Below are 12921 nucleotides of genomic sequence, written 5' to 3' on the forward strand. Positions count from 1 at the left end.
CCTCAAACCAGCTCAACATGGCTTTCACATGATCCAGTTTAAGAGCATTGCTTGCAACTCCCAGGTGTGGTGGCAGGCATGGCAGGTTGGTGTTACCAGGTGAGCTTTTTCTCATATTTGGAGGCTATGGAGGTGAGCAAGGGTAACACTGGAGGCTACTGTCTCTATAGGGACAACTTTGACAAGCATGTAAACTTCCTCTGCCTTGTCGACTTCTACTTGCTGTTGGAACTTTCTGGCTACAGATTGTTCTGCTTTATCTGATACAAGAAACCGGCATTACTATTGATATATTATAGTTTGTAGTATTAACATAGTACCTATCCAGCAGTAAGCAATGTGTCAGTCAGCATTACTCACTGCATCCACGTCTCTGTGGCACCAATGAAAGACGAGGACGCCCTTCCAAGATGGCATCTGTGTCCATTACACGACAGCGCCATTACGTCATGTCAAGATGGCGTACACCATAGAAGGCTGCTACATTAACCGGCAGCTTTATAAGGATACTTTTCCTGGTCAGCAGGGCGTGACAACGATCTTTCTTCATTGCAATGGCGCTCGTGTTTGCTTTCCTTGTTCTCTTGTCCTGGATTCAGTCCTTCTCCGTTTTCAGACCAATTATTGTGTCTCTGGTGATCCTCTTCGTCCCAGACTCTGGTCTTTCATCCCTGCAGTCTTCTGCTAGTTGCTCTCCAGTTCTTCCTGCTTTTCCCTGCATTTTCCATTCTTTGGATTAGCCTTTCTGCCAAACTCGTCCTCATTCATTCATGGGACTTAGCTCCTCAATATGTACTGAAATCCTCTTCTACTTTTCTCTGGAGGTTTTTCTTTCAGCCCTTGAGTTTCCTGCTAATTTTGGACCTGCACTCTCAGGTCATCCAGCCCCTGTGCCCAATTACAAGCAGTGGGTGGCTTCTTGGGGAGACGGGCATTATCTCTTACTTCATCCCAGAGGGATCCACAGCTAAGGCCTGTTGCTGACACAATGCTTCAGCAAGGTATGCTACGAGTCCTAACAGAAGGCACAAAGGAGTTCATTAAATGCAGAATCCTAACATCGCTGGTGCTGTGTCTCTTTCCCCACCATTACCATTGGTGCGTTCCAAAGAATCTCTTAGTATATATTTATGCTGGAAGCCATCTCCATTTTTGTCTCACTCCTACAGATACGTCTGTACACCCAAGAAAAGTAAAGGTTTTTAAAGGATTTAGAAAGTTAACGCAAATTAAAGTGTTTTAATTAAGTTAAAGTGTTCACAGTCAATAAAAACGAATTAGAGTTCATTTGTTAAAAATAAGATTTTACAGTGTAGAGCTAAACAAGGTTTGTAAAAGTTAGTGCCAAAATGTTTCACAATGTTAAAAGAAACACATATTTCACAATTCACTTATTGCCAGTGTACTGCTTGTTACCAGCCTCTTTTGAGGTGAGGGTTTCACAGACTTTACAACTTGCATGCCCTGGCTCTTCCACAAGTCTGCCTCATTGCCCTGAAGATTGGCCCATGGATGACTGGTCTGCTTTGGGGCTATTGTGCAGCAGTCCCCCTCTCCATGTTGGTGACCACATTCACCCACATGGTCTTCTGAACTTATAAGCAATGATCTCCAACCTCACTACAACATTTGGGTCATATATCTTGCTACATAACATATGAGGCAAGCGACCTACACGTCAATACCCTAATGCTCCTAGGATGCACCTAAAGAAAAAAAAAAGATAAATACAAATCTGCCAGGGGAAGAGAGTCAGCAATGGAGTGAGAGCATGAGAAGTCATGTGTCTGTGTCCGTGTGTGTCCGTGTGTGTGTGTCCGTGTGTGTGTGTCCGTCCGTGTGTGTGTGTGTGTCTGTCTGTGTGTGTGTGTGTCCGTGTGTGTGTGTGTGTCCGTGTGTGTCCGTGTGTGTGTGTGTCCGTGTGTGTGTGTGTGTCCGTGTGTGTCCGTGTGTGTCCGTGTGTGTCCGTGTGTGTGTCCGTGTGTGTGTGTGTGTGTGTGTGTGTGTGTGTCCGTGTGTGTGTGTGTGTGTGTGTCTGCGTCACCCTATGTCGTGCACACAATATACTTTAACAGTAATCATGGGTTTTGGACTATTGTCATTCTAAGCAGAGATGTATTTTTTGGGAACAGAGAAAGGAGGTGGGGTGTGTGGTCTAGCAGCCAAATGAAACTTTGACCCATTCTGGTCATGATTATAATCCGGATAGAATTTTGATGTTCCATTCACTGCCCCTAGGTTGCTATGTGTAAGCACTGAACTGCCTTGCAACACTGGTGATGTAAGCCATCCATAAACAGATCTGTTCAAAATCAGAGTGCCTTCAGATTCTTCATGTATGTGTGGTTGTACCCATTATGAATAACTGCTCAACAACATGCAGAAACTTCATGCCTTTTTTAAATGGCTGCGTTAGCCCATCCTGGGTTTTGACAACCATTCAACGCCGTAGAGGAATCAAGATTTGTGCAATTAAACTTTTGTTGACACCTCTGAATTTGGTGAAATAACATCAGACTCTTAGCCGGTTTTCCCATGTATCCAAAATTGTGGATCTTGTGTCAAATATCTTCCACAACCGTTTTACATTTCTAAATTAGATAAGGAAAATTTGGGCCTGCTTCAGAATAAACCGCACCCACATATGAAGTGCTATTTGTCAACAAAAAGACTGACAGAAATAGAAAGGGGAGATGTACTGAAGTGCTGAGATGCTGACTTTGGACCCATACAGCCTGTGCCCTTATCTCAGCTTCCCTGCTCCACGAACATGGTTTGATCTTCGAAAATCACTTTACTTCCCTGTGCTTCAGTTGCCTTATTTGCCAAATTCTGCAACCATCCCAGAGAATCAAATGTAGGTGTACATTAATGGGCATCCGTTACCTCCATCAATGTTTTAGAGTTGTTATTTGGAGAGAGCCTTCCTTTCTCTTCTTTCACCGTTAATGTGCCGTGGTGGGCACATGTAGAGTGAGCCAATGCCATTCCTGTGCTCACTGAAACTCTGTCATCCAAATAACTGACAAAATATTTCAATGTGTGAAATTTCCCACAAAGTACCCTCATTGGGAAATATTGTTCCCACCATCTGGAGGGAAGCAAATCAAATTAGCAGAAGGGTGAGGCATGCATTGTGGCATATTAATGGCTGGTCAGTGGTGCACGGGAGAGGTTGGCTGGTCAGTGGTGCACGGGAGACGTATGCATGCCTTTGATCTCACATATACAGCTTTGGAACAGATTCCAGTCCTGCCAATGGGTGGCGGATGGAGGACAAGGGCCATCCCCAAAGAGAGAAAAGAGAAGGAGCTTAACCCAAGAGTACGTACAATGTTAAGAAGCACATTTACCATCTTCAACACAAATTCCATTTACAATGAACTGGGCACTTACGTAGTGGGGAATGTTCATGGTCTGACTTCTTTACTTATCTATGCATGAAGTGCATGGTACAAAAGACGAGTGGATTTTAATGCTTTGAGACATTTGTGTTCATTATTTTGCAAACTTGATACATACCTGCATTATATGTATTCTAGAACACAATACACTCATTTATATGAATATATGCCACTACAGTTATGAAAAAGACTCAAAACACCACTGAGGATACAAATAATTATACATAGTTATAATAGTTGGACACTTTGTGCACCTTCAATAAAATAGTTCAGAGGATTCCAGTTGTGAGTGGTTTGTCCACCCGTGTACTTATTTGTATTCTGGGATCAGTGTTGCTTTGTCTTTATAAATGTAAAGCAACAAGTGAAAGAATGCAAAGAAAGAAAAGAGGGCTGGACGAGCTACCCAGAGATTACATTTGACAATTTAAGAGCCCTGCCACTTTTGTATTGGAAGAGAACACACTTGAACCACGGCACATGGGCATAACATTATATTTATCTTAACTGGTGACAGCTGTGACTTTTAAACTGTCGATGCATTTACAATTCGTGCATCTGGTAATGTTGCCATTGCTTCTCATTAGCATAATTGTCTCCAGTTTTGCAAAGTTTCTTCAACTGTAACTTCACTCTTGTAATTCACTTGGCTTTATTTATTTTTATGGCCAAATCCACACCAACCATATAATGTTTACTGTGTTTTTGCTCACCTCGCTCCTTAAATGCATCAATCCTTTTCGGCAGGTTGTCACCAATTTGTTTATCCACAATGGTTCCTGTTATATTCTTCCCCTGGGACTTCACTCTTGTTACGAAGTTTAAAAATTGCATGTTGACTTGGTAAGAACTATTTTCTACATTTCTATACTTTCTTGCGTAGGTACAGAGGCGTTGCTAGGGCAGGGGATAATGGGGCTATAGCCCATGATCTTTTCGTTGTGGCCCCGGATAGAATTTCAGGGGTGTCTAGTCAAATGGTCGACAGACAAATGGTCTACAGGACAAATGATCGAATTTTTTTTTAGTTATATAGTTATATATATATTTTTTAGGTTTTCGTTTAGGGGAAAAAAGGGGTTTTTAGTAAAAAACAAAAAAAAATTTGACCATTTGTCCTGTCGAGCATTTAGATTCGACCAGTTGACCTACAACCAATTTCAGGAGGTACAACCAAATGGCTAGCTAGCCCCCAGTCCCGACATCAGCGTAGCCCCGGGTCTTTTCCAGACCTAGCAACACCCCTGCGCAGGTATAGTTGTAGTTTAAAAAATGGTTAATTGGTTTACTGATTAGAATCTCCTATTGTACCACAAGGATATAAATAAATAAACATTCACTCATGTTTGTCTATGAAGGAGTGTGGCAATGTATGAACACGTTTGTGAGATTTTTTATGTTGTGAAAGATAAGACAGCCGACTGTAACATTTCCCACATTCTGGACATCTGTATGGTTTTTCCCCTGTGTGGCATCTTTGGTGGCTCCTTAAAGTAGAACTTTGATTGAAGCTTTTCTCACATTCAGTACAAGTGTATGGTTTCTCTCCTGTGTGGATCCTCATGTGTCGAGTGAGGTTCGATCTCTGTTGAAAACTTTTCCCACAGTATGTGCATTTATGTTGTACACTTCGAGTACGGGGTACCGGATGTTCAACACCACCCAATCCAGCAGCTACAGTTTTCCTATTGTTCGTGTACAAATATGGTTTCTCTCCTGCAGGTCTCTCCTGTTTCACACTTTCGAAATTACTGATATTTTTTATAAAGTCGGTGCACAGATTTGTCTGTTTTCTAACATGAGTCTGATTGAAGTGCAGTTGGAGTTGCTTAAGAAAGCCAAAGCTTTTTTCACAACCAGTACATTTGTAGCGTATTTCCCCAAAGTGGGTCCTCTGATGTTTGAGCAAACTGCAAGCACTGCTGAAGTGTTTCTCACACTGTGCACATTTTAACATCCTGTCTGCAGGATGATTTCTCTGATGCCTAAAAAGAGTTAAGTTTTTTGCAAAACCTTTCCCACATTCGTCACATTGAAATGATTTTGGTCCTATGCGGATTCTTTGTCTTGTAGAGCCATTTGATTTGTCAAATAGGCTTTCATCATTTGCATGTGAGGCAAACAGCTTCACACTCATGTTGTGTGTGTTTGGAAAAAAGGAATGTGTTTGTTCACAAGATTGTTCGACATCGATTGTAGATTTGTAGGGTCTGTTTCCTAAAATATTACTCTGATTTACTTTCAAATCATTTTGTCGGCCAAAGATTTGTTTATCAGAATACCAAACACCACTCTCCTTATTTTTGCATGATTGTATCAAACTTAGCATCTGATTTTCGTTATATTCCTGAGTGCACATCTCTTTCTTTGCAACATTTTCAATGGCGGCATCTGCAAATATACAAAGAAAATTAAGCATTATAAACATGAGTTAAACTGACATTTTACATTGTTAATCAAGCAAGCCTTCAATGTGAAATACTGCTATGATACAGGTTTTATGAAATGGTAGCTGCTTCAAAATCTGCGTGTAGCTCAAAGTAAATCGCCCTGAAATTTACTTAAGGTCAAAGATGGACAAACACGGACAGTTTCAAGTGATGCATGTCAGAGAACCAAGATAAAAGCAAAACATATTTCAGAAAAATATTGTGCACTTTTCAGAAATCCATCAGTCGGTAGAGGATTCTTTGCATTTGGTGGTTTTTAAATGTAACATCTCAAACCACTGAAAGCAGTAGGTACAATGAACAGGAGTTGGGCACTCAATGATTGATGCTGACTACACCAATGTGGCATAAGTGATCTGTCAAACTATTCACTATTTACACAAGGTGGTGATACTCGAGGCAGACTTCAAGTTGGACTGTAGGATTATTCTCCATTCCTTGTGATTGAGTGTCAAGTTAAATGTGGTCATAAAGTAGTAGGTTATAGGGTATCTGCATTGTAAGGAACTCATGGTGGCAACAGTAAAGACGGACACAAGTGATCACAGTTCAAGGGTGTTTATTAAACTTTATGCCGGTTGCAAAAACGCCTAATCTAAACCTAAATATAAGATGGGAGCAAGCTTCGACCATCAAATGAAAAATAAGCCAGTCCTTGTGGCATCTTGTCAAAGTAATAGGGCCTATAGTAAAAAAAAAAAAAAACCTATTGCCATTCCTTACAACTATATATAGGAAGAGTGTGGCATAGGGTTTCACAAAAAGAAGAAGTGTTCACAAATAATAAGGCATGATGTGGTTGCCAGGGGTCTCCCTTCCCCTCGTTTTGAGCACGGGACAAGGCGGAACTCTGGGCACAGCACACGCTCGAGCTTTCCCAGCAGAAGCCGACAGTTGCATTTTCAGCTATCAGGTTCTTTGATGGTTAAGTCTCTTGACTTCAAGTCGCTTGACCTCGAGGACCTGACGTATTCAATATAACAAATGCAAGTTCATTTCCAACCGTACTTAGGGTGATAATTCTTCACCCCTGGGTCCACTCTTCCAGGTTCAGACCCCTCTCAAATGTCAACCCCCCCCCGTCGGATTCACTATGGCTTTTCACAAAAAAATAATTCTCCTATTGTATTCACAAGTCTTAATGTCGTTTTAAACAATGCATCGTTGACATCCCTCCGTCGGGTTCACTCTTGCCAACCACACAGAATTCTTTCAACTTTTCCAATGGCTTGTCAGTACAGTTGACTGTACAGAGGATCTTGTTAGACCCCTGTATGACCACTTTGACCTTCTGCATTCGGCTCTCCCAAGACCTTCTGGTATCAGTATTTTCAACAAACGCGGGATCAACCAGAGTCTCTCGAGTGAGCACCCACATGGTGCCGGACCCTACTGCAGCTGGCTTTCCCTTAATGTTAACAGTTCTTTGAACTTCCTTCAATTTTCCACTTTGCGACTTTCATTCAACACCAGTTTGGTTTCTTATTGGCTCTCCCCTCGAATCACCGGCTGTGATGAACAGCTTGGTTTTTCTTGTATCTGGAGTCAAGGACGGTACCACGGTAGCAGGCGTCTCTCTCTCTGTCCTGCTGATCAGTGTAGGCATGCTCTGTGTACCGTTGACATCTGCTGCAACACACGCTGGCTATTGTTTGCGGTTTTTACGATTCCCTTCATGGAGGTTTCAAGGGTCTGCATTGGAAAGGGCAAGGTCACGTCTCTCCTCGTCGCCCCATCTTTCTCCACCTCTTGAATTGCCGTACTGGGACAGCTGTCTCGTTATGCGGTCTGCCTTTCTCGTATTGTGCTATTGTGCTCCACCGTTTATCCATGCGAGGAAGGGAAAGGGCTATCCGGTGTGTGTGATTCTGGTCAATTGTCTAACCCTTGTATTGGTACATGTCAGGTAAACGGCTCTCATGTTAGTCTGTTGTCTTCCGTGGTGTGCGAAAGTTCGTGTCGGTAAAGGGCTGGGGGGGGAGGGGGTAAGGAGTGTTTCTGAAGATCCTACGTGGTAGGATGAGGAAAAGGTGCCGGAAGAAGGGGGATACCGTGTCTCACCTGTCAGTGTCCCACTTCCACTCCCCGAAGACCCCCATCCAGGTGATCCTCCCTCACTGGTCCACCACCAGGAACTGGATCCAATAGCGATGGCCATGTCCTAGACACCTGGATGACAGATCCCCGGGGACTAGTCAGGGAGGCTGTTAGAACAGCTTTTCTGAAGTCCAACTAAAGGCTTAGTAAAACAATTCAAATGAGGCAGTACACGACTCCACTCTTAGTATAAGGCTGTACCACCGGAGTTCAGGGTAGCATAGACCGAGCAGCCAGGCTTACCTTGGGGGGGGGGGAAGAGGGCTGCAGAATCAGTACAAATGAAATTGTAATACAAATGGTCCAAAGAAACACTGACACACTATGTATCGTAAAAAATAAATGGTTTATTTAAATACAAGTGGGCCCAGATAAATCTAGGGGGAAATAATTACTATCACATTATATGTAATAACAATTATAAAAACACAACACTATGCTTGTATGTACACAGACCAAAGCATACACCTTATTTGAAACACTTAATAGTAGTTCTAGGAAAGTCAAACCTTTTCATACACATTCAATATAGGTCACACCTATTCTTGGGGAGTAAAAACCAATGGTTACTTTCAGATTACATTCAGTAATTCAAGGGCAGTAGACCCAACCAGTTGTACCATGACGCCTAGTAACAAATCACATAATCAGTCAACTGGACAGTATACGTTTTGTGAATACATTTTGTGAATAGTCGAACACTTATTCTAGGTACAGTAAACACCTATTACTACTTTTGTGATAACACCTAGTTATACTAGGCGAGTGAAACCTAAGGATGTAATATTCAATTACAGGTGCTTTTGAGATCAGTGAAACATAGATTGAGATAAGCAGTAACTCTTTTAACTTATCTTTGGCTGGCACACAGCTAACTCAAGGTAAGTAAAACCCATATACTTGTTCAATCTCCCAATGAAGTCTAGGTTACATCTTTCCCAGCAATACAAGTTAAATTTATGTACCACCTATGAGGGACAGTTAGAACCAAGGTCAGTGGGTTAGAAGAGTCTGCAGGAAGCTAGGACAGCCAAAGTCAATTTAAACAATGTCTATGCAGCTGAGGCACTTATTTAGATGGCACAGGGAAAGCAAAACCCAATATTGCACTTTATGAATGACTCAAAGTTATTCTAGGTAGGTAAAACCTAATGCAGAGTTATTCTGGACAGGCTAACAGCAGGTCAGGGGAAGCAAGACCCAGTTGGGGAACACTCATACCATTATCCTAAAAGGAATGACTAAATGGAACAAACATTACATTTGGGTGGAGGCACAACCAAATCACAGGTGAGTAATATACCCTTACATCTACTTTCTGTTAGAATGGCAAAACGGTTTCTAAGGAAAGAAAGATGTTAAACATACTTTTGAGAATAGTGCACATACCCAAGGTAAGTAAGAACTTTTTGTAACTGTTCACTCTCAGAGTTACAGTTACCAACAAACTCTTTTACAAGTAAGTAACTTTAAAACACTTATTTTCTTTTCGAGGCAAAAGGCCCTATCCCTTAAAAGTCTTTCCCTTATTCTTGGAGCACAAGTGTTGTCAGTGGCAGAAGGGGGAGGGCACTAGGGTCTAGTGTCCAACAAGCAGTGTCAGGATAGGTTCTTAAGTAGCACAAGTCAGAGTTCCTCAGGAAGACTGGGCAAACAGGTGAGTATTTAACTTCTAGAGTTAGAGGAGGGTCCAGGGGCTTCACCGAAGACACCCTAGGCAGATTCTAGCAGTGGAGCAGTGGAACTAGGTGAACTGGACGAGAAGCCTTCCAATCACAGGAAACAGCCCATCCTTTGCAGGAATCACAAAAGACTTAAGGTAAGTACATACCGAAGCCAACACAGTACCTCAGCATTGAAGAAGGTTTTGCAGCAGCAGGACTTCAGGATCTGCAGCCAAAAACCCAGTCGGTGGATTCCTTGTCGTGGTGACTGAAAACAGGACCTTGGAAGGGACTGTGAAGCAGGTATCAGCAGAGAAGGCTCTAGGCAAGGTGTTCCTTGTGACTGCATGCAGCTATGTGGATTTGGCGCCTTTTACAGGAGCACAGAAGACAGAATATCGTGGTCGGATTCTCGTTGTTACAAAGGTCCAGCACTCTTGTGAGGGGACTTTTCAGACTCGATTCCTGTCTCTGCAGATACACCAGGATGCCCATGAAATTTCAGCGAGATTCGGAATTCGGAAGACCGTGCACCTCACATTGGCTTGCGGTCCCAGAGTATTGCAGCCCTGCAAGGTCGCAGCAGTGTGTGGGATGCTTCAAAATGTAGGTCCTCTTGAGTCTAATGGGTCTCACCAGGCTCTGGATCAGGGTCGTCGTTTTCGGAGTCCCCAGGTCGATTGGAAGGGAGGGCTACAGCAGGCTCAGTTTCGCAACAGGCTCTCCGGTCGCTGGAAATCATCTCACCCGCTTTTCCTTCATCATCCTCTTCGGTTTGGTCGACTGGTCTTCAGCTTCCATGGTCGACTTGTCGTCATCTTCCAGGTGCAGAGTATTTAACAGGAACTATAGCACAACCTCTGCATTCTCTCCCTGCATTTTACAACAAGGGGCGGTCTGGTTGTCCAATCAGGGCAGCCAGCCCCCCACTGGGATTTGTCCCCATTCAGGCAAGAGGGAAGACAGAGGGCTGTGGAGTTCTGGACACCTCCCTCGCTTGCTGTCTTCACAGACAGACTGGAGCCTGGGCGGGGATTCCAGGGAACTCCCGCCGAAGATAAAAATCACACAAAGGAATTTCCCGCCCTGGATGTCAGAGGAAGGAACGAGAAAGGACACGAAACACTAAAATTGTGAAAAAAGAAGACAGGGGCCATTTTGGTAAAATGAGCACCCTTCGGTGCCTTTACTGCAGCTGTGAACACAGCCCGCGGTAAAGGTGCACCAAAGTAATAAAAGGCATCACTACCACCAGCCAATGAAGGTAAGCGTGTCCCTGTAACAGAATTGTTACCCTTTTAGTGTGAAAGGGGATACATTCTATCTACCCAGCACTCCACATAAGGTGGGGTGTGCTTGTTTCACCAAATAAAATGTAAAAGGGATCCAAAGATCCTTTCTACCTTTGGGAACTGTAGTTTTCTCAAGGTTAGCCAGAGAAAGTTAAAAGGGGAGCCCCTAGGGCAACCCAGCAACAACAGGCACTTATTGCCAAAAAGTTGTCAAAGAGGATAACTTTAAAAAGATACTACGGAGTCTTAAAGATGACACCCATAAAAAGAGTAAAAGATTCTGTGAGTGCGGTACAAGTTTCCCACTCACAGAGGTGTAAGGAAAAATAATCCACCAGTAAAGCAAAACGTTCTGGGGTTGATACAGGTCAGGAAGATTTATTATTTCTATGACAATCTTAGCTAACAGAGACACCTTCAGGTTTCTCACAGCATCCACAGTTCATTCATCTATCCTCCCATTTAGCTGCAACTGCAATTCATGGAACATTCACTCAGCTCCCACACATATAGTTCCTTTCATAACACCATGCCATATCCTGCTTCCATCACTCACACAGGCTTCACAGATTAGAGCGATACCATCCTCCCATCTAATACTTTCAATACATGGGGAAGGGACTTTACCTTAGGGAGCAAGGGGGAGTTGAGACAATAACATGGTTGTTACCTACTGAAGAGAAGAGAATGTGCTTGGTGGTGGTTACTCTGTGAAACACACTAGCATGTTCAGCAGGGATGGAGCAAACAGCAGGCAACACCCCGGGTGTCTAGGGTAGGAAAGATTTTCAACATTCCTCAGGGACTCCTATAGGCACACTGGGCAGCAGGGCCCCATTCCTTTTCACACATTAAAGACACACTACAGCTATCTTGCAAAAGCATAGTAAATGTTAACATCTACCTTTGTAGTTTTACTATAAAACATTTTGGCAACCTACCTTTGTGGTCTACATGCATTGAATATACCACTTTTTGAGTGTTTCCTTTTCAGCTGAAGAATAGCTAACCCACGAAGCACACCTTACATGCATCAAATATATAAATGTTACCCAACACCCAGCTTGGTAGTTGTCCTACATGTTACACACACGAAATACACCTCTTGGTTTCCAAAAATCAGTTGTGTAGCCTTTCACTGTAGTTGTGCGTCACTTCTCAATTTCCTCTTTGTTGGCCTCTGTGTTTAGGAGCCACTCCTACCAGTTGTCCGGTACTCTTAGGCATGTCCTGTGGTACAGCAGAAAACATTTTTCTTGAGTTGCAATCCTTTTAGTTTGTTTCGTTTTTTCTGATAAGTGTTACTCTGCAAGCTTACACAATCTAGACTGTATGCCTGGAACACTCCTCACAAGTCCTTTCTTCTGTACATCACCTTGACAATGGAAATTGCTCTTCTCTGAGCCCAAGCCCGCATCCCAAAAAACATAGAAAAGCCTTTGTGTCAGCCAGCTTGGCTTCTTGGAGTTCTTTGTGTCATTAGCGTGTCTTTGGGGGCAAAAATCACCCTTTCATTGCACTAGGATTGTGCAAACCTCGTTGTGGCTCATGATGTGTTTGAGGCTCCTGATAAGTACCAACCCTGGGTTAGCAGAAGAGACTCATGTTTGCTCCCTGCCCCATGTACTGAGGAAAACAGCATGGTACAATGGAGGCACGTGGGTGTACATCAAAAAAAGCATTTCTGGTACAGCCTGGGTGATTGATGTTCACTCTGTCCTCCTTGCACTGGGACAGCTGTGAAGTATATGGGGGCATGCAGCAGAATTAAAAAGATGCAATTCCTCTGGTGAGGGCGGGCATTACAAGGTACCTCATGACCATGCCTTCCCTTTAAGTATATCAAAACAGTGGGCAGTAGCCTTCTAGGGCTCACAGGAAAAGCAAGGTTGGTGGTTGGCAGGCCAGCCTTAGTGGCCACTTCTGTCGCAGGTGCTCCTTCCTTTTCTTATATGGGCTCTTATGTCCTCAGTTAGGCTCATACCAGACTGACTAGTTCCTGCTGCTGGCTGGC

At 43.3% G+C, this 12921-nt stretch overlaps 1 protein-coding gene across 2 annotated transcripts in view; it reads right to left on the reverse strand.

The window, feature by feature from the left end:
- Window positions 1-1224: 1224 nt before the first annotated feature.
- LOC138481143 (zinc finger protein 34-like) overlaps window positions 1225-12921 on the reverse strand; it is a 608256-nt gene continuing 596559 nt past the window's right edge. For both annotated transcript variants that reach the window (XM_069613071.1, XM_069613070.1), the window contains one exon: window positions 1225-5795. In XM_069613071.1, the coding sequence (XP_069469172.1) occupies window positions 4741-5795 (1055 nt within the window). In that variant the 3' untranslated portion in view covers window positions 1225-4740. The remainder of the gene's footprint in view (window positions 5796-12921) is intronic.

This window comes from Ambystoma mexicanum, chromosome 5p (genome assembly GCF_040938575.1).
Source record: "Ambystoma mexicanum isolate Mex_15411 chromosome 5p, UKY_AmexF1_1, whole genome shotgun sequence".
In the NCBI taxonomy this organism is placed as follows: Eukaryota; Metazoa; Chordata; class Amphibia; order Caudata; family Ambystomatidae; genus Ambystoma; species Ambystoma mexicanum.